The sequence below is a fragment of the Polypterus senegalus genome, chromosome 11 (assembly GCF_016835505.1).
Source record: "Polypterus senegalus isolate Bchr_013 chromosome 11, ASM1683550v1, whole genome shotgun sequence".
Taxonomy (NCBI): domain Eukaryota; kingdom Metazoa; phylum Chordata; class Cladistia; order Polypteriformes; family Polypteridae; genus Polypterus; species Polypterus senegalus.
In genome coordinates, this window is record NC_053164.1 from 152,753,452 (window position 1) to 152,775,944 (window position 22,493).

Sequence of the window (22,493 nt, forward strand, 5' to 3'; positions counted from 1 at the left end):
CTTTGAAGACCTCCTCAATCCCACTAACATGCCTTCCAATGAGGAAGCAGAGCCTGGGGACTCGGAGGTGGGCTCCCCCATCTCTGGAATAGAGGTCACCGAGGTGGTGAAAAAACTCCTTGGTGGCAGGGTCCCGGGGGTGGATGAGATAGTTCCTCAAGGCTCTGGATGTGTTGTAGGACTGTCTTGGTTGACACGTCTCTGCAACATCGCATGGACATCGGGGACAGTGCCTCTGGATTGGCAGACTGGGGTTGTGGTCCTGCTCTTTAAGAAGGGGGACCGAAGGGTGTGTTCCAACTACAGAGGGATCACACTCCTCAGCCTCCCTGGAAAAGTATATTCGGGGGTCCTGGAGAGGAGGATCCATTGGATAGTCGAACCTCGGATTCAGGAGAAACAGTGTGGTTTTTGTCCTGGTCGCTAAACAGTGGACCAGCTTTACACTCTTAGCAGGGTCCTGGAGGGTGCATGGGAGTTTTCCCAACCAGTCTACATGTGTTTTGTGGATTTGGAAAAGGCATTCAACTGTGTCCTTTGGGCAATCCTGTGGGGGGTGCTCTGGAAGTATGGTGTACCGGACCCCTTGATAAGGACTGTTCGGTCCTTGTACAATTGGTGTCAGAGCTTGGTCTGCATTGGAGTAAGTCAAACCCGTTTCCAGTGAGAGTTGGACTCCGCCAGGGCTGCCCTTTGTCAACTTATGAACAGAATTTCTAGGTGCTGCCAGGGTGTTGAGGGGGTCCGGTTTGGTGGACTCAGGATTGAGTCACTGCTTTTTGCAGATGATGTTGTCCTGTTTGCTTCATCAGGCTGTGATCTTCAGCTCTCTCTGGATCGGTTCGCAGCTGAGTGGGAAGCGGCTGGTATGGGAATCAGAACCTCCAAATCCAAGACCATGGTCCTCAGCCGGAAAAGGCTGGAGTGCCCTCTCAGTGTTGAGAGTGAGATCCTGCCCCAAGTGGAGGAGTTCAAGTATCTCGGGGTCTTGTTCACGAGTGAGGGAAGAATGGAGCGTGAGATCGAGAGGCGGATTAGTGTGGCATCTGCAGTGATGCAGGCTCTTCATCGGTCTGTCGTGGTGAAAAAGTAGCTGAGCCATAAGGAAAAACTCTCAATCTACCAGTCGATCTATGTTCCTACCCTTACCTATGGTCATGAGCTATGGGTAGTGACCGAAAGATCAAAGTCGCGAATAAAGAGGGCGAAATGAGCTTCCTCCGCAGAGTGTCTGGGCTTTCACTTAAAGATAAGGTTGAGAAGCTCAGCCATCAGGGAGGGGCTCAAAGTAGAGCTGCTGCTCCTCCACATCGAGAGGAGACAGATGAGGTGGCTCGGGTATCTAATCAGGATTCCTCCTGGACACCTCCATGGTGAGATGTTCCGGGCATCTCCAACCGGGAGGAGGCCCCGGGTAAGACCCAGGACATGCTGGAGAGACTAAATGGCTGGCCTGGGAATGCCTCGAGATCCCCCGGAAGAGCTAGAGGAAGTGGCCGGGGAGAGGAAAGTCTGGGCATCTCTACTCAAGCTGCTGCCCCCGTGACCTGATCTCGGATAAGCGGAAGAGGATGGATGGATGGACATACGACAAAGAAGTGATTGCGGAAAAATTTGCTTGTAATCACCTAAGAAGAATTCATGACTGTAAAAACAAATAGAATGAAATTGAACTAGAACTACTGTATTTACGATTATCCATAAACCCCTCAGTGTCACGGCCTTGAGAGATGCTATCGAAGAGAGAGAAAAAAACTCTTGTTCCACTCACAAAATCCGTGAAACCATGCAGAAATCCATTCTTCAGTTTCTACGCTCAGAGCACCATCCTTCCTCTTCCTTTTATTGTCAATCATATCCCCGACTGCATTCATCTCTGTCTTTGCCAGGGAAGGTAAGTTACATCATCCTGGCTGAATCAGCAACAGAATTGATTCACTCTGCACCAGTGTCTTTTTGATGAAACATTCTTAATAATGGTTACTTCAAAGATGGAATCAAGACCTATTAGGCCTGTTCCTTTTGAACATTGCTCTATCCAAATATTAGTGTCTTTAAATATAAACCTATGGCACAATCCAAGCAGCTGTGACCTATCTATCTATCTATCTATCTATCTATCTATCTATCTATCTATCTATCTATCTATCTATCTATCTATCTATCTATCTATCTATCTATCTATCTATCTATCTATCTATCTATCTATCTATCTATCTATCTATCTATCTATCGTGGTGGATGGCCAGAGCCCTTTTCTGGCCGGGACACCTTGACCAGGAAGGTCCTGGGGAGAGTATTTTCAAAACAGTTTCTCCCCTGGACTGACAGAGGGCAGCCCCCTGGCTTGACACGGGGCAACGGGTTGTGAGCAAGGAAGCTCAACCCTGCTGGGGCCCCTGGCCAGTGGCACTTGGACTTTTACAGGGTCCTATTTGGCAGTACTTCCACCACAACCAGAAGTGATGCCGGAAGAAACTCGATGGGCACTTGGACTCCTTCCGAATGCCCTATAAAAGGAGCCAGGTACCAATCCATTCGGGAAGCCAGAGTCTGGAGGAGGTGGATGAAGCTGTTGAGGAGGAGTGGAAGAGGAAGGACTGGTGGTAAAAAGACTGTGGCATGGGCTTGTTCTTGAGTTGTGTTCTGCCTTTCTGTGTCAGTGAAAGGGCAGCTGTACATGCCCTGGGCGTGACACTATCTATCTATCTATGCTAGTGGTACTATATTTTGAGAGTGTCATACAGAAATAACTCGAATTGTTTTTAAAAATCTCTTTCTTGTCAGATAATAAATTAATCTGTTAAAGAAATGTTTGCACAAGGTGAAAAGAAGAAGCCAGAGACATACTGTAGGGGAAAGATGGGAGGTGAAAGTGGCAGTGTTTTGTGAATGAGCTGGAGGGTACAAAGTGGTAAAAGTACTCCATAGGACAGTCAGAGCAACAATCTGAGAAAGAGAGCAGAGAGAAGCAGCAATTTTTTGTTTGTCTATTTACTACAATATTTTTCTGTTCTCTACTTGCTTGTCTGCCATTTGTTTATTTTACTTAAAATAAAGTAATCATTCTGAGAAGTTTAAACGTTTATGAAAGTGGTAAGTGCTCTTAAGTGATAAGTGTAGTTGTTAGTGCTCTTGCATCTGCAGTATTTACACATTAGATACAGTATATGAGCGGCAAGGTAGAGCAATGGTTAGTGCTATTTGGCATGATTGATATCTATTGGATTTGGAACTCACTACTCTTATTCATGTGTTTCCCTCCTTTGCAAATATTGATCTTACATTTAGTCAAGAGTCTCTCATGAAGGAATATAAGAATGAATAGTTAATGTTAATCTTATTATTGAATTACTGTATAAAATACGTTTATGATAATTATTGTATACATATATTTGGACAGAACTACATAAGAAATACAAAGAACATATTCTTCTTACATATGTCTTTAAAACAGCTCAAGTAATCTTCTCATTTGTGCAGCATTTTATGACATTTGTTTAATCCTAGTGATGTGCATCACTATTTGACCACCAGAGAACATATTAGTACAAACAAAACTGCTCTTTAAAGACAGAATAAACATTGCGTCAATATTATTTCAATATTTTTCTTAACCCAACCATCACTAAGGTTTTAATTTCAAGAGTTATGTGTTTCTCATGTACTAGTCATTTTAAGTACAGCATTAAATTTCTAATCTACTATTCACATAAGAAACAATTTTTGAGTACCTACTACTCACCTACAAAACAAACCTCTTCCTTTTAAATCAGAGTAGAATGCTTTCTCCCCACTTGTTTTCGTAATTCCTTTAAAAAAATACCATTTATAAGTGTCCACCATAATGCTATGGGCATTGATATTGCAAAGGTTTTGTGTTTATTTGTTTATATTGTTGTTTTATCATTCAGTAGAGCATCATACAAAGTGAGAAGACAAAGCAAAAAATAAAAAAGGACATGATAAAATGCAAAATAACAAAATTCTTCCGGTTATGAGGCCTTGTTACAAAAAACTCAAATACAGTAGATAGTTTTATGAGCCCGGGACACTAGCAAAGGTTTCTTTCATCTCACATCAAATCTCAAGTGACAAATGACTTTCTTCCCTTCTGCAATAAACATTCGTCCCAGCCTCTCCTCTTGATGCTAGGCTTGTTCTTTCTCTGGAGTATAGATTTTTCATGCCTTTTATAATATTGGATACACTTTTGCTTGTTGGTCACACACTCTCTTGGCACAGCAAGCAACTTGCTGTCTTAATAATCAGCCCAGCAAAAAACAATGACTGCTTACCTCATACAACAGGTACACTTCTTTAAAAGATGTCTGGAAATAAGGATTAAACAATACAACAGATCCTCTTTTTACTCTTGCCGCCCTGGGGAATAGAGCTGAAAAAGACAAGAATTTGATTTGTTTTGGAATAAGTATAATATCATAGAGCTAGGAGCACAGGCATTTTCCTTATCTGATACTACTGGGGTGCGGTACATTTTCCTCTAGTACATTTTGTTCTAAGTCCTCTAACACCATACTCACAGTTATTTTCTCTGGCAATGAAACTTTTGGAGAACAATGATTAAAGAGCAGAGATGCCATTAAAGACCAGTTTCATAATTTGGACAAAATGTTACGGGAATTTGGGAAAATCAGTACTTAGTGACAATAAAACAATGATCAATTGCAAATTCTGATTAAGAGTTAAGATATACATTAACTCTGCACACTTATTTCTGTTTTGAATTGTATATACTCAATTTCAAGATAAGCCTTGTTGAGCATTTTACTAGCCATATATAGAGTATAATTCTGTTCTTCTGGGGACACGAAGGATAACTTGGTTGGAAATGAAGAAGATTCTATTTTGTGATCATTCCCCAATGGGTATAGAAAAATGTAATACAGCATTTTATTAAAAATAAGGCAAGAGCTTTCTGCTTCCTTAAAGCAAAGGGAAGGATAATAGTATAAGAATAGTATAAAGGAAGTAGTATACTCAAAGAAAAAGTGAAGTATGTTCAACACACAAAGAGTTGTAGCTGTGGGAAAATTTGTCTCATTGTTTTTTTATACTTTTTCAAATGTCCATTTCTTGTTCAAAGAAAATATTAATTTGCTGAGTTAACTTTTAATATTTTGTTAGTCATCCAAAGACACATAAATAGATGCCACTTTTAAACATGCACAATACAGAAAACCTGCTTCTGACTTCTGAGTAAGTGTTCAGGTCAAAGTGAAAGCAATTAAAAGTGCTAAAAATCAACACAGAATAAGACAGAAAAAGTAAAGCAGAATCCATCATGCTTTAGTGTAGAATGTAACAAGACATTTTTCTAATCCAGATGAATTCACATTTTATCTCCTGGATGAACTTAATGTTTACAACACCCACTTTCATTACAACAACAAAATTCTTAGCATGTACCTGCAGAATAAGAGGATTTATCATCTTTTTTTCATACTTGGATATTAAAATGTATTTACCAGAGTACTGCTATCGACTATCATTGAGCCTTAACAGTGTTATTTCATCATAAATGATCACTAAACCCCAAGACATGATAAATGCAATCCTCAGTAGCTAGATTTTGGACTTTTTAATTCACAGATCAAGCATATTTGGATACCCTTGGTACTGTTTCTTTTTCAGTAAACATCACATATACAGTAAACACAATAATATAAGGCCAACATGGTGATGTAGAAGTCGTGCTGCTGCCTTGCAGTATGGAGACTGGGGAGCAGTAAGGAGAGCAGACATTTGTTCCTGCCTTGAGCCCTATGCTAGCTGGTATAGGCTCCAGAAACCTGCACGACTCTATTCAGGACAAAACAGTTTAGAAAATGACTGACTAAATGCCAATAGTGTAAGAAAAAGGCTTATAATAAACATTTATTTTAGAGAGTAATAAATTCCATTATTAATAATGAAAAACAAGAAGTTAATTTTCTCTCTGTAGTTGTAAAATGAACAGATATCACCAGTCTTTTTTGCATAAATCACATATCCAATCATTGACAGACATGAACATCTAAAATGTGTTAAGTATATAAGTTATTACACATGCTGATACACACACCTCTGCCTAACCTTAAATTCCAGGTTTCCAGAAAGATAATCAGCTGATACATACCTTCTGTATATATAAATAGTTTCCGCAACCAGATAGTAGTTGGGAATTTATCTTTAATAGTTAATTATTAATATTTGCTGATTATTAAATATTGTTAATTCTCTTTCAAAATGGTACTTGTGTACAGGGTGATTTTTATTTTACAAATAACAAAAATGAATGAATGAATGAATGACAAGTAATGCACAGTATATTTATTTAATACTTCTGTAGTGCACATTTCTATGACAAGTAGGATTGATCGGCGGCCAATTGGAATTGGACAATTCTCACTAAAAAAAAGAGTTGATCGATGAAAGGTGAAAAGACCAATCACCAAAACTGATATTTTCAGCCCTGCTTTTCCTAAGCATTATGGTAATTTAGTTATAGTGCTTCTCTACACAAGGTATTGTTGTAGTTGAGGGCTGGCGCGCTGCCCGGGATTTGAATGAGAGGTGATTAGTATATTAACCTTTATGTTAAAAAAGTGGAGTTATTAACTGAAAAAAGTAATTGGAAAAGTCATCCTGTGCAAACAGACGAAAGGCAAGAAAGGCACCACTTAAGTTTGGACAGTGAGCTTGTTTAAAATGCAGAAGCCTATGCTTTTAATTGGAAGAGGAAAAGATACATTGTTGCTTTGTAAACAATAGGTTTCTTTTAATGGTTTGTACTGTGTTTATTAGTTGTTGCTATGCATCATACAGCATACGTTTTGGTAAGAAGCAAGTACTACATAATTAAAATGGTAATCCATATTTTATAATTACACGTCAAGAATTGCAGATGCCTAGCTGATACATTGCAGAAAAAAACACACCTTTATGAATATAATAAATGTATATTTTAACAGCAAAAAGCTGTAGTGCAATTAATGATTTGAAATGATTAAAACCTATAAGTGCATATATATTTACATTTAAGCAGTGTTTAATTGCTAATATCATTTGATTGTGTGAGAATATATATACATATATATTTGTTGTTAGAAAAACGGTAAAAACTACTTTTTTAATAAAGCTTTGTGTCACATTAGGTACATTGCAGAAAAAAATGAAACAATATGACAGCTCGTAATTATGAGAAGCATTTTATTTTCTTTCATGCCATATGTATTAGGCATGGTAGCGCTGCTGCCTCACAGTAAGGAGACCAGGGTTTGTTTCCTGGGTCCTCCCTACGTGGAGTTTGCATGTTCTTCCCGTGTCTACGTGGGTTTCCTCCAGGTGTTCCGGTTTCCTCCCACTGTCCAAAGACATGCAGGTTAGGTGCATTGGCAATCCTAAACTGTCCCTAGGATGTGCTTGGTGTATGTGTGTGTGTGCGTGTGTGTCCTGTGGTAAGCCAGCGCCCTGCCCAGGATTTGTTCGTGCCTTGCGCCCTGTGCTGGCTGGGATTGGCTCCAGCAGACCCCCGTGACCCTGTGTTAGGATATAGCGGGTTGGAAAATGACTGACTGACTGACATATGTATTATAGATATATATTTTGCACACATTTTATTAGTTAAAATAGGTATTTTAAGGAAATATTATTTATTTTAGTATTTTATGGTCACTGAACAATAAGCCTACAACATTTTTAAATAAAAAAAAAGTTAACACATGTGGTCTATACAGTAATTTAATTATAAAAATACACTTTAATATAGGACATAAGTCTTCTATGCATCTGGTTATGAAGGAGCTTAGTGTAAAAAGTTGTTTAAACGGATAAAGGAAAAAACATTGGAATCAGTATTGGAATTGGCTGATCAAGTAATATGAAAATCAGTGATGGTTAGTTGTCTTAAAAAGCCTGATTAGAGCATCCCTAGTGACAAGCCTTGTGTGCTGTAGACTTTTAAAAATCATGATTATCAAGTAAAATATCAAGCAATAAAAATGTATCACATACATAATTTTATATATTTTTCTTTTAACTTATGCATTTCATTTCTGCATCTGTCCTGGGTATTACACTAAATTGCATCCGGCCCTGCAAACGATCCTCCATCTTAAGGGAAAACTTGGGGGTTGGTGGCAGTACTGGCACTTCAGCCACTATTAAAAACTTCATACAGCTCTGAAACGGCACACAAGACTCCCTTCTGCTGTCTGCGGAAGTAGCTCTGTTGCAGCCACCCACAGTAAAGCTGCTTACATTATGAAGGGAACGTGGGAAAGCCCTTGGGAGCCTCATCACCAGGGGCCTCGCGGTTCAGAAACAGTTTCATCCCAAGAACTATAAACGCACTCAATCAATCCATCAAGTGCTCCTTGTAGAACTGTTTGTACTTATAAGTACAATTACCCCACTGTAAACTTGCACTACAGTTATAATATTACACAACCTGAGCCACTTTATAAAGCACGTATTTACATATGATGAAGATATCATTTTTAAGATAAAATGCAGCAAAATAAAACTTTAACTTAATTTAAATAATCTATATTGTTAATAAATAAACATGTGAGGACAGGGAGTCGCACCAATAGCAAGGAGCTAGTGCTCCATTCATGGATTGTTCCTGCCTTGCGCTGTATTCTTGCTGGGACTGGCGTGACACTGGATGGATAGAATGATTTAACATGTACTATGAAGATATTTCAATGTTCCTTAAAAGTTTTAAAGAATCGGTGTTCTAAGCATGCAGATGGCTTAACATCTATTACAGAGCTGATTGTGTGGCGACTGGGTATTTGGAGAAAAGAAAAGTAAGGACAGAAATTGGGGGTTAGTACGTTTGAAAGAGACAGTACTGCTGCAATAAATTATTTCATCGAAGGTAGCACACAGCGCAGCAAGCATCTTATGTGAGGCATGAACAATCACTGCGCCACCATGTTCCCATGTTTAACAACGTGCTTTAACTCCTATCATCATTAAAATTATATCAAGTATACATCTCAGTATTTTAGTTATTCAGAGAGCTGTAATATCACGAATGTAATGGATTCTGTGTCCTGTCGGAGAAGGACAAAGCTGTTTTAAGAAGCACATAGTGATTCACACACATAGTGCACATAGAAGATCAAATACAAAACAAAGCATTTAACGTAATACTTTAGTTACGATGGGATTTGAGAAACTAGTAAATTAAACGATTTTAAGATGAAGTTTAAGATGTTCTGTTTTAATGACAAAATAAACTATATGATTAAAGTAGAAATTTAGAGATTAAAGTTGACATTTCTGCTTTTTTCCCACTGTGTGCCTATTTTTTTTGTCTGTACCCTAATAAGCTTTCATATGACACTCAGATGGTGGCCTACAACTCGCCTTTTCACTGCGACTTTGATATCTGACATCATCTTTTTTATTTCGGGCACTGTGCGACTTTGTGAACTTGAGCTTTTGAGTTTCTCCGACACTCTACGTCACTTGATCATCTTCCTTTTGTTGTTTATACCACTGTTTAGACCAACAAATAGTATGTTTTTCCTTGCCTCCACTTGGTATTCGCTGAAATTCTTCTGTTTCCCCCATGCTTTTGCCATTGTCTTTTTCACAGAACACTGAGCTTAAGGGCTATTTATATTGATTTACATATTCAAAGAGGCGTAATTCTGGGAGGAGATGGGGCGGGACAGCAGGCGCGTGCACGTGCATTATTTTTCACGCCTATCGGGATTTATGTAGCGGAAGAATGTGGAAGTTGGCGTTCGCACAGATTTATGTATCTGAATTTTTTTGTGCGTAAGCACATTTCCGCTTTTGTCCATACACCATGATAGAGTGTGAATTATACGCATGCCATTATGTATGAGGCCCCAGAAAAGCTGAAACCACCAGAGAGCTTATATCGTCAGTCAAATTGGGAATCGGAACTGGTTTGATGCAGAGGCATCTCCTGATGTACGGCAGCACTTAGGTCCTAATTGGGGGTGGCCCATCCAGGAGGGTGCGTCTCTCCGGCATGATGACCACCTTCCTGTTGGAGGAGCTTCTTAAACTCCACATTGAAGTGCCGGCACTCTCTGAGTTATGCAGACCTTAGAGTAAGGTGAGTACACCTTAGATTGATCTGGTCACTCTGTTGGCAGTCATAATACGGGGAGTAGCTGTTGTTGTGGTGGACCGGCTCTTCCTGATGGTGTCCGATCACTCCTTTCAATTAGCGTATTAGATTAAACCACTCTCTGGGTGTCTTGTCTGTTGTCTCGGTGTATGCTCCAACTGTGGTGAGTGATGTCTTGGTGAGTGAGACATTCTATTCACAACTTTACTCAGTGATTGATGGGTGCCTGTGAGGTGATACTTTTCAGGTCTTCTCATGTGACCATTGGCATTGACAGGGCTGGCTATGAGGATTGTGTCAGTCCAATCGAATATGGTGAAAGTGGCTCCATATTCCTTTCCTTTGCAAAAGATCAGGGGCTGCATATCGCTGGATCCTGGTTCCAGCACCCTGTGCCGCATCGTTAGACTTGTCACTCCAATACTAATGGTCAGGTGAAGGAGATTGATCACATCCTTGTGGGCAGACACTGGAAGCTCCTACAGAACTGCATGGTCTACAGCAGTCCCAATTTGTGAATTCTGACCACAGACTTGTTGCTACTTTGAAGATCGAGCCTAGGCTACCACCTACATGGAGAATAAGGCTGGACTTGGCTAGACTCCAAGATCAGGCTGTTTCTAATGAGTTTGCACACAGTTTGTGTGAGGAATTTGTAGACTTGGGTGCAACCGCCAATCTTAATATAAAGTGGGAGAGCTTCCACGACAAGACCCTGAAGGTTGCCGAGGGTTGTGCTGGTGTTGCTGGTGTTCCCAGAAGGAGGTGTTTCATCTCACAGGGTACCATAGATATTATAAAGAGGAGTCGCAGTGCACAGGTTTATGGCAACTCCACTCTGTACCAAGAACTGAGAAGGACAGCTGTGAGGACTCTGAGAGCAGATAAGGAGGTGTTTGTTAGAGGAATATATGAGCAAGTGACACACCATCTATGGTCTAGTTACCCACGTCCTGCTTACAGAGGAATTGAAGCATTGTGCAAATTTGAATAAGTTCCTCAGTGTTGCAGTCAGGGAACAAGATGGATTGTTCATTACGGATGAGTCTGCATTTGTGACCAGCTGGGATGGCTACTTTGAGCAGCTGTTTAAAGTTGATCCTCCAGCTAGAATGTTGGACATCTCTTGATCCTCAGTTCTTGAGGCTGATTCTCTAATTGGAAGTGAAACACCCAATATTGCTGATATTGCACAGGTGGTGAACCAGCTGTGGGTAGGGAACACTTTGTTTCCATTTGGGAGACGAGTGTCAGCCTAACTGACTGGAAAGGGAAGGGTGATCGCTGAGATTGCGGCAACTACAGGGGGATAATACTGTTCTTGGTACTGGGGAAGGTCCTTGCTAGGGTTATTCTCAATAGGATTCATGACCACTTGCTAACCTATCAGCGACCGGAGCAGTCTGGTTTTACACCTAAGAAGTTTACCATTGACTGCATCCTGGCACTGAGGGTACTCATTGAGCACATACATGAATATTGAGTTTCTTTGCAGCCTTTGTCGATTTTTGTAAAGCTTTCGACTCAGTTGATAAAGCTGATCTATGGGACATCCTGAGATTTTGTGGAAACCCCACAAACTTGCTGGATGTCATTGCTGGCCTCTATAGTGATACTGTGAGTGCTATGCAGAGTGGATGGAGAACATCTGTGTTCTTCCCAGTTGATTCTGGGGTTCATCAGTGGTGTTCCCAGGTCCTACTCTGTTCAATGCTTGCAAGATCAGGGTGTTTGGCAGGGTTGTGGGGTCCAGCTCGTGTGGCGCATCTGTTGGTGAAGAAAGATTCACTGATTTAGACTCTGCCGATAATGCTTTGATCTTCACAGAGTCAATGTTGGCTCTGATTGGGGCTCTCAAGACACTGAGTGAGGAGTCTGAGTGTCTGGGCTTACGAGTGACCTGGATAAAAATCAAAATCCAGGCCTTTAATGAGCTCTTGGGCACAGCCATCAGTAGTGTATGTTTGTGGAGAGAGTGTCAACCGTGTTGAGAGGGTTACTTACCTCAGTTGCGACATTTATGCCTTTGGCAACCCTTCCTTTTCAGTCAATAGACAGATTGGGACAGCATGAAGGGTCATGAGGTCGCTGGAAAGGGGTATGTAGTGCTCCAAATATCTTTGCAAAAAGATGAAGGTCCAAGTCTTTAGAGTCCCAATGCTCCTTGTTTTGCTATATGGTTGTGAGACATGAATGCAATCCAGTGAACTGAGACAAAGAATGGACTCTTTTGGTACTGTGTCTCTTTGGAGAATCCTTGGGTACTGCTGGTTTGACTTTCTGTTGAACAATCAGTTGCTCATGGAGTCCCAAATGAGGCACATTACCTGCATTGTCAGGAAGAGTCAATGTGGCCATGTGGCACAATTCCCTGATGGTGATCCGGCTCACAGGAACCTCATTGTTGAGGACCCAAGTGGATGACCCAGACCAAGGGGATGCCCATGTAACACCTGGCTGCGGCAGATAGATGGTCATTATTTGGAAGGTGGGACTGAACCGTGTGTCTGCCTTGGGGCTTGCCAACTGGGATCCCGAACTGTTTCATTGTGTGATGGGTGCAGCAATGTGCTGTACCAGTGCATGCTCCCTAGCCTGATCTGTCCTGACCTGATTCATGGTTGGAGCTACCGCACCATTTTAGACTTTAACTTTAATATCCAGTTATTCTGCTGATGACCAAATACTATTTTATTTTATATCGTTGAATATGAATGAAACTGGGGTTCTTCCAGAGGGCCTTAAAGTGGAGAAGGACAAACAAATTGTGATTGCATTCACTACACTGTTGGCACGCAGACTTATTCTGATAAACTGTAAGAACCCAAACTCTCCTCTTTTAAGTCAGTGGGAAACCGATGTGTTATATTATTTGAAATTGGAAAAAATCAAATACTCAGTTAGAGGATCCGTACAGACTTTTTTCAAAACATGGCAGGATCTAATCAATAATATTTTAAAATAAGTTTATAAAGCACAGAGAATTTATTAATTTAGGTATTTTTACAAGCCTTAAATTTTACACCGTTTGGCTTGCTCTCTCTCTCAGGGGTGGGGATCGATCTGTTCTTAACATAATTCTTTTTTTTGTAAAAACTTGATTGCTATGTATGGATTGTAATAAAATTAACAAAAAAAAAAAAAGAATATGAATGAAACCAAAAGACTAAGACAGGACACAACTTCTTGTTCTAATATAATACTATGCTATAATATAGATTCCCGAGTTACCAATGGCTGCTGCAGTACTTTCACTTTTTCAGACTGCCTGTACCATATTTTTAGATAAATCTTCCCAGATATGCTGACACTATCTACTCATTTATGCAACATTTTTAATAGGTCAGTACAGTATGGAAAAATATCTATCACCACATATGTCATTTGTGGTCTCTAGAGGGTACTATTGAGACAAGTGCAAATGTTGCCTGTGAGGCAAAAAAAGTAAAAAGAAAAATCTGTTCCTTTATGCAAAAGTTTTACTAGAATGTTAAGTAAATATGTCTGGTACCTCTGTGTCTACCCGATACTAGATACAGTATATTTTACATGCTAGCTTACTACTACTTGGTGAACGTTATTCACATTGCATTGTGTCTCAACAGATTTGTTTTCATGTAGAGTGAGCTCTGTATGAGTGGATGCATTCTACATGTGCATACACTAAAGTGAATGTCACCACTGAAAACTGAATTTTCATTAAATAGATTCGGCTGATGTCTGACGTAACCGTAAAATACAAATTCTTCTATAAACAATAGTTTTTCCAAAATAACACTACTTCGGGTCCACATATCCTACTCTGGGGTGTTTGGAAACAACTGAAACTAATACTACTATATGACTCTAGAATTAACACATTATATGCAACCCAAAGCTAGAGATCTGCTGCTCATGCTTTTTGAAAAAATAATTTAAAAAAACGTGAGTTCTTCTGTATAGGCTAATCTTGCTTTTTTATTCATTGTTCTAAATGTTCAAAGTTTATGTCATTTAAAAGATTGAATTCAAGACTTTTAGGATGACTGGCAGTGATTTTGGAGTGCAGTGATGTGCATTTTCAACTTGCACCAGATTAATCTTAATCCAAAAACTAACATTATTCCTCTTACACGCCCATTCTGTTTTGTATATCAGACTCCTCATGTACAGTAATAATACATATCATATCACTTTTTTTAGAAGATATATGCATTTCCCTGCAGGCTAAGAATATTACATGCCGACACTATGATAAGGTTTTGGCCAATTCATGTAATTCCTATACTTTAACATCTGATACTGGGCAATGTTTGCCTTTGTACAAAACATTAATGACTGAGGATTCTAGAAGAAAACAATTTTCCTAATTTAAAATCCCACAAACCTCAACAAGAAAAATGTTTAATTCCCTGCTTTATGTAACTGACATATAATAGTCTTTGATGTTATACTAGTAGACCTGAAAATATTTGTTAGGTGCTTTCACCACATGAACTTTTTTCCGGAACTGGAGACTTTTTAGAAACTACAACTACAAATGGCATCCCTGTTAGGTAGTTCCTGGTACTGTTTTTAGCTCCTACAGGCTTGTATTTTTTGTTCAGTCACCAACTATCGTGCGGTGACTAGGGTGATGAATTGTGCTGAGTGGTTGATCACAAGCTGTGGCACCATTTTACAAATGTGTTATTAGTTTGGAGTTTTGAGAGTTATTTGCAAAGATGGAGCAGCACTTCATGACATTGAAGCTAAAAAGGTACTGGGGTGGTACCATGAACTCCCAAATTCACCAAGTCACTTTTCTATGCTTGTCACATATTTCCCATAAAGGTTATAGTTCATGTTGTGCAGAGAGAATGCAACACAGGAAAATGGCCAGTGACTATTAGCGGCCCATGGCCTACATCTTGCATGGTTCGTAAAAACAAATGTCTTACATTGAGAATACATATATAGTTACCTCATGTCATTAAATTATTGTCTCACAAGCAGTAACTTGCTTCATCTGTGCCCAAGGCTTCATCATATAAGTATCTGAACTACTGAATCAACCCTCCCAATCATTGTTCAGCTCAGTTACTTGAATTGTTTGTGTGCTACTTTTTGTTCTTGGTACATTTTTAGCATTTTTATAAGGTGTAATGTAGACCCCTAAATAGAATGCAAATGCAGACTAAATACAGTAGTGGATAGCTGTATTAAGTTCTGCATACAGAACTGGTAGATGCACGAACAATAGTGAAATGAATACAGACTCAGATATAACTACTCCTGGAGCATATAATTATATTGGATTCCTAATCACTAATGAAGATAATAGTCCTGTGGACTGCAAGGGCATCTGGGACCAGTAGGGGGACTTCTAGGTGGATGACCTCCTGAACCCAGAAATTCTAGACACTGAAAGGCCTGTGTGGTGATTATGCATTGCAAATGCATACCTGACTAAGCTTGTTGCTTTGCATAAAGCTACATTATAATGAAGGTTGAGAATATTTGTATTAGGTAAGCAGTCTGTTGATTTGCAACATGTGGGTCTCTGGGGTAAACTGAAAACACAAGAAATCATACTGATGAATTGAATTCCAACCAAGGAAACAAACTACACCCAGGGGAGCTGCAGCGGCAAAGTACTGATAAAGGATGATTAGCCATTAGAAGACATTAATGTCAAAAGGATGAACTTTCCAAGAATTGATGGACATTTACATATGTGCTAAACAAACACTCTATTGGTTGATATACATTACAACCTATTGACGTTTATGAAAGTTATTACATTTTAGCATAGTTTAGTAGGTTAAAATGGTCTTTGTGGATACCTTGCAGCAGCACGATAGAGGTAACAGCTACCTATCTACAGTTGAGCCACAAGCCAAGACCCAAAGCAGAGGAGAGTGAAAAGAGTCATTGTCCACTATTCACTGGGAGCTTGTGTCTTCTTTGGCTTTGTTATATACCCTTGTGGGGTGTATGCTTAAATATTTAGCTGTTTTAAAACTTTGCTGTGAGAAGTCTGTGAAAGTTGTAATGCTAATTTGTATTAATCAAATTTAACAAGACAATAATTGAATATAGGATGTATATGCTTTTGTAAGTTATTAATCTGTCTTGGGTACTAAGAGGTTCTCCAGTTATAAACATGAAATCATTCAGGCTAAGGAGTCTGAGACTTGCAAATATGTGTGTACTTAAGGGTAAAGATGATGTCACTTTGGTGACAAGAGGAAGGACTTGCAGATAAGGTGCTATTCCAGGTATAGTCAGGCCGAGAATTACAGTATTTGAACAATAACACAGTTTTCATAATTTTGGCTCTGTACACCATCACAAAAGATTTGAAACAAAGCAACCATTGTGTGACTGAAATGTAGACTTTCAGCTTTAGGTTAGGGGGTTTGCCAAAAATATCATATGAGCCATTTAAGAATAACAGACATTTTTCTGCCTAGGTCCCCATTTCCAGGGTTTCAAAGGTATATGGACATTTGACTGACAAGCTTTTTAATACCCAGGTTGGAGCAGTTCCCTCATTATTTCATTAAGTAATAAGTTGGTAAAAGGTCTGTAATTGATTCACAGTGTGGAATTTGCATTTGAAACATGTCACTGTGAACTTTCAATATGAGGTCCAAAGAGCTGTCCATACAAGTAAAAACAGTCCATCATTAGGCTGAGAAAACAAAACAAACCCTTTAATAATAATAATAATAATAATAATAATAATAATAATAATAATAGGGTGGCGCAGTGGGTAGTGCTGCTGCCTCGCAGTTAGGAGACCTGGATTCGCCCTGCGTGGGTTTCCTCCGGGTGCTCCGGTTTCCTCCCACAGTCCAAAGACATGCAGGTTAGGTGCATTGGCGATCCTAAATTGTCCCGTGTGTGTGTGTGTGTGTGTGCACCCTGCGGTGGACTGGCATCCTGCCTGGGGTTTGTTTCTTGCTTTGGGCCCTCTGTTGGCTGGGATTGGCTCCAGCAGACCCCCGTGACCCTGTAGTTAGGATATAGTGGGTTGGATAATGGATGGATAATAATAATATATTTTATTTATATAGTGCCTTTCCCATGCTCAAGGCACTTCACAGAGTTTAAGAAAGAATAGCAGGGTATACAGTATATAGTATTGTACAAAACCAGATAAATAAATAAAGAAGAATAAGATAGTATATTCAGAGAAAAAAAGCCTAACAGACAACATAATTGATGGTCTAGCACACACACATACAGGTTACCTGAGCATCTTGACAGAGAGGTAAACTGAGGGAAGGGTAATAAAGTCAGGTAGAGCTAAAAGCCTTCCTGAACAGATGAGTTTTGAGTTATTTTTTAAAAGAATTCATGGAGTCAGCAGACCTAATTAATTTCGGTAGGTCATTCCAGAGTCTGGGCACTATACAGCTGAAGGCCCTGTCACCCATGGAGTGTAGATTAGTGTGGGGCACAACAAGATTGCCAGAATCAGAGGACCTTAGTGGGTGGACAGGCACATAGTGATGGAGAAGGTCACTGATGTAGTTTGGCGCAAGGTCATTTAAGGCTTTATAGGTTATTAGTAGAATTTTATATTCAGTTCTGTAAGACACAGGGAGCCAGTGAAGGCGAAGCAGGATGGTGATGTGCTCACTACTGCTGTAAGGACTCTTGCAGCTGAGTTTTGAATAAGCTGGAGCTGTTATATATGATTAGAAGGGGCACCTACCAGTAGGGAATTACAATAATCGATGCGGTATGTGATAAAAGCATGGACAAATTTCTCAGCATTAGAAAAGAAGAGGAAGAAGCAAACACAAGATATGTTACAGAGGTGAAAGTAAGAATGTTTCATAATGTGATTTATGTGGGCTGAATAAGAAAGGGAGGAATCAAAAATGACACCAAGATTCTTTGCAGTAGAGGCAGGTCTGATTAAATAAAAGCCAAGATTGACTGGGAAGGAGCTCATTTTATTAAGTTGCACTTTAGTCCCAATTTGCAGGAGCTCAGTTTTGTTGCAACTTAATTTTAAAGAGATTAGAGAGATAGAAGAAACACAAGAATGGTCAAATCAATCATTTGCTACATTCTTAAAAAGAAGGAACACACTGGTGAACTCAACAACACCAGGAGGTCTGGAAAACCATAGCTGACAACTGTACTGGATGATTGCAGAATTCTGTCCTTGCTGAAGAACCACCCCTTTACAACATTTAGCCAATCAAGAGAAGAAAGTAAAGACAGAAGGTTTACCACAAGGTGCAAACTACTGATAAACCTCAAGCATAGGAAGGGCAGAATGCATTTTGATAGAAAACATTTTTTAAAAGCCTGTCCAATTCTGGAACAATTTTCTTTAGACAAAGGAAACTAAGGTCAATAAATAACAGAATGTTGGAAAGAGAAAAATATGGTGGAGAGGTAGAAGATATGTCTCATGATCCAATGAATACCACATCATCTGTGAAAAATGGTGGAGGCAGTTTTATGGCATGATCTTGCATGGCTGTGAATGGAAGTCAGTCACTAATGTTTATTGATGACATGACTGCTGGCAAAAGTAGCAGGATTCATTCTGAAGGGTTTAGGGCTGTTGTGGTGTGCAAAATATCAAAATTGTTGTCAATATTTCCATTATATTTTGCACAAGACAAAACAAGATGAACTTAAATACAAGACATGTGCATGAGCAGCTTTAACATCAAAGTATTCTGTTTTCCTGAATTGTACCAGTATCAATCACAATAACATCTGTGGCACCAGGACTAAATTGGTTTACAGCTTGGAATTGGAAGACATGCCGATGCTTCAAGCTGTACCTGATTACTTTACAACCTGCAAACAGAAGATGCTGTGGCACTAGAAATGGTCAAACCAGTTTGCATGGTGGGACAGGAAGGTTTTTAAAACATCAAAAACGTTATTGTTTGGGAAACTGACTACTGAAACAGATTAAAGAGCCAGCCAGCCAGCCAATCAGAGTATGCAACAATCACATGTTGGGAATCCTCCATGGAATTTTATAATAAATATGTCTCATCAGAGTAGCAATGTCAGAAAAGGGCAAGAGTGACATCAAAAGGAGAAGTAATCATGAGAGGGCACCAGCAATCTGCAACCATTTTCATCTGATTGTCAGCTAAAGGATTCCATGAATATCGATTACTAAATTAACACCGCTCTAAAATATTATTTGACATCTTTACCTTTTCATAAGTCTGTTTCTAAAGACTATATACAGTATATATCCAGATTTTACTATCAATCTTTTTTCTATTATTCCTTGTTCTATTTGATATTATTATTCATCTAATAAATATCACGCTGCTTTTAACTTTCCATACTTTGTCTTGTCTTTACGAATGATGCCTGATGATATTTTATGACCACAGAGGGTCAGGACCTTGGTTTTACATCTCATCAGAAGGAAGACACCATTTTTACAGCATGGTGTCCCCATCACTACACTGGGGCATTGGGATCCACATTCATTCTACAGGGTAAGCACTTCCATGCAAGTATTGGCCGGGTCTAAACATAGTTAGTCTCACGTGGATGTTCTGTTCTGAAGTGCATGTGGTATAGCTGCTAGTTAAAGTTGGAAGAAGAGAGTATAAGAAGACAAATTAAGAAGTGAGGAGGGAGACCAGCCACACAAGCAAGGAGACAGGGTTTGAACCCTTGTTTTGCTAGGTGCCCAATGTGGACATATACAGTATTTATTCTTTCCATTATTGTTTTGTAATGTAGTATCTAATAACTTGAAACTGTCTTATGATTAGTTGTAATAAAATCCTTGTTTTTCCAACCGATTATCATCATTTTGTTACAGGATCGGACGAAAACTGCTCTGTTTGATAGATGGACCTTATTGATCCCAAAAGGAAATTGCAATGTTAAAGCTGCCTGCATATATTAAAGGATAACTGGTGTTTTTCAAGTCAAAGTTATTTCTTCACAAACATGCTATATAAGCATTTATTACATGAAATTGTCTTCTAAAGTTAATTGCTTTCTGTAAATTAAAAAATAGATATCTGGGACAGGGCATAAAGGAAAAGCTTTAAAACTTACCAATTGTGTTCATTTTTCAATGAAATATATTTGTAAAGTATTGATCTGCATCTTCAGATTACACACACAATGTAAAATAATTTATACATGTAATTTTTAAACAAAGAAATACCATTATTATTATTATGAGATTCAGCCATTCTAAAAGAAAACTAGCCATAAGCAATACGCTCATGTACTGCTTGACAGTTAGTCTTCATAGGCAACAACCTTTAACCACTCCAGGAGAGTAGCTTCCTCCCAACAGACCAAATCACTTTTCTTACCATTTGGTTGGTTTAATTTTGATTTACGTCCATATTTACTTGAGAATTCATGCAAGCAAATAGAAAACGTATCCTTGCCATATGAAAAGTAAGGCGGATATGGTGGTGCATTCGGATGCTGAGGCTGGAAGTTCTCTTAATGGAAATGTATCTTGTTTTTAATCGTGTCTTGGGAAATCACGAGTCTGATCCATTACACTTGGGAATCATTGATTAGCATCAGGTCAACGCAAAAACTGTACAATATTGGAGATTTTTATCATACTCACCAGATTCCAGTAGAGATTACTAGAGCACCAGCATCTCTGTGGATCATCATACTGATCAACAGATGATGAAGGCGGCAGAGAGAGCAGAAAAACAAATGAGAATGTTGACCCAGCACTCTAGCTTGGCTGCGGAGGATTCCACATAGGCCATCGCTCCTCAGTCTCTTCGTCTTAAACATCATGTCTCTTAAGGACAAATTGGATGAGCTTAGACTTTGTTTATCATAATGGTCACCTATCCAAAACAGTTGTGTGATGTTTATTGCGAAGACCTGGCTACATCCAAGCGTTCCAGACTCAGCTACTGAGCTAAGCTGATTAACCCACTGCAGCAATAGAAACGAATAATCCAGTATGGGCCATGGAAATTATGTGTGTGTTTACATAAATAATAACTGGTGTACAGATGCTCTTATTATTGATAAATGCTGTCTACCTGATGTGGAGTTTTTGGTAGTTGAGTGCAGACCTTTTTATCTACCTCGGGAGAGTTTTGTTATTGTTATTATAGCCATGTATAATCAACCGGAGGCAAATGTTAATACAGCAATTGACTGCATGCTATCAACAATAAACAACAGAATGCATAACCTTGTTGGGTCTTTAGTGTGGTCAGTGATTTTTTGAAAACTGTGTTTCCAGGGTTTGAACAACATGTTAAATGCTCAGCCAGAAGGGAAAGCACACTTGACTGTGTGCATTCAAAAGTTACCAAAAGATATAGAGCTATACCCTTTCAACATCTTAGCCAGTCTGATCACTTGTCACTTTTTTAATTACAGCTTATTGTCCTATTATTAGGAAATAACAAATCATTAATAGAACAATCAAAACCAAGCCAGAGGAAGCATGTCAGCAATTGCAGGACTGCTTTTAAAGCACTAACTGGAGTCTGTTTTTCACTAAGGATATAGAGAAACAATATATCAACTGTATTGATTTACATCTAGAACTGTGTTGAAAATGTTAACATTAACAAACATGTCCATGCTTTCCCAAACAGGAAACCATGGATAACAAAGGAGGTCCATGTTCTCCTGAAGGACTGCAATGCAGCCTATAGATCTGGCAACTGAGTCCTGTACAGGGATGCCAGACATAACCTCAATAAAGGTATAAAATGAGTGAAGGCTGCATATAGAAGATTGAGGATCACTTTAAATCTATGGAACTGACTCATATGTGGCAGGGTATTCAGCAGATAATCAAGTTTAAAAATGGTAGAGATTTACGGACAGGATCCAGTGCCCTTCTTGCTAAGGATCTGAATTGCCCGATTCGAGAAATGACCATGTGCTTTAGCTGTAGCTACATCTCAGCTGGACATTACTGACCAAGCATTTTTTACTTTGCAGACACATGAGGTTAAGTGAGTGTTGAGAACTGTCAATGTCAAGACTACTATTCTAGCCTGTCACTATCATCCCAGTGCCTAAGCAGACTAATATGAAGTTTCTGAATGACTACAGACCAGTTGCACTGACACCCATCATATCCAAGTGCTTTGAAAGGCTAATTATGAAACATATCAAATCTACTCTTCTTCCAACCAAAGACTAGCACCAGTATGCTTACAGGACAAACTGATCTACAGAGGATGCCATAAATATAACTCTTCACATCGCATTGACCCATTTGGAGAAAAAGGGAATGTATATGAAGAGCTTTTTGTTAACTACAGCAGTGTATTCTACACTGTTGTCCCCAGCTGGTTGGTGAGGAAGCTACTGGACTTGGGTTTTAGCAATTAAATGTGTGCTTCTATCAAGGATTTTCTCTGTAATCGCCTGTAATTGCATTGGAGCT

General features: G+C 39.2%; 1 protein-coding gene across 2 annotated transcripts in view; it reads right to left on the bottom strand.

The window, feature by feature from the left end:
* LOC120539634 (protein FAM180A) overlaps positions 1-22,493 on the bottom strand; it is a 115,884-nt gene that overhangs the window by 37,597 nt on the left and 55,794 nt on the right. For both annotated transcript variants that reach the window (XM_039769947.1, XM_039769946.1), the window contains one exon: positions 4,299-4,396. In XM_039769947.1, the coding sequence (XP_039625881.1) occupies positions 4,299-4,396 (98 nt within the window). The remainder of the gene's footprint in view (positions 1-4,298; positions 4,397-22,493) is intronic.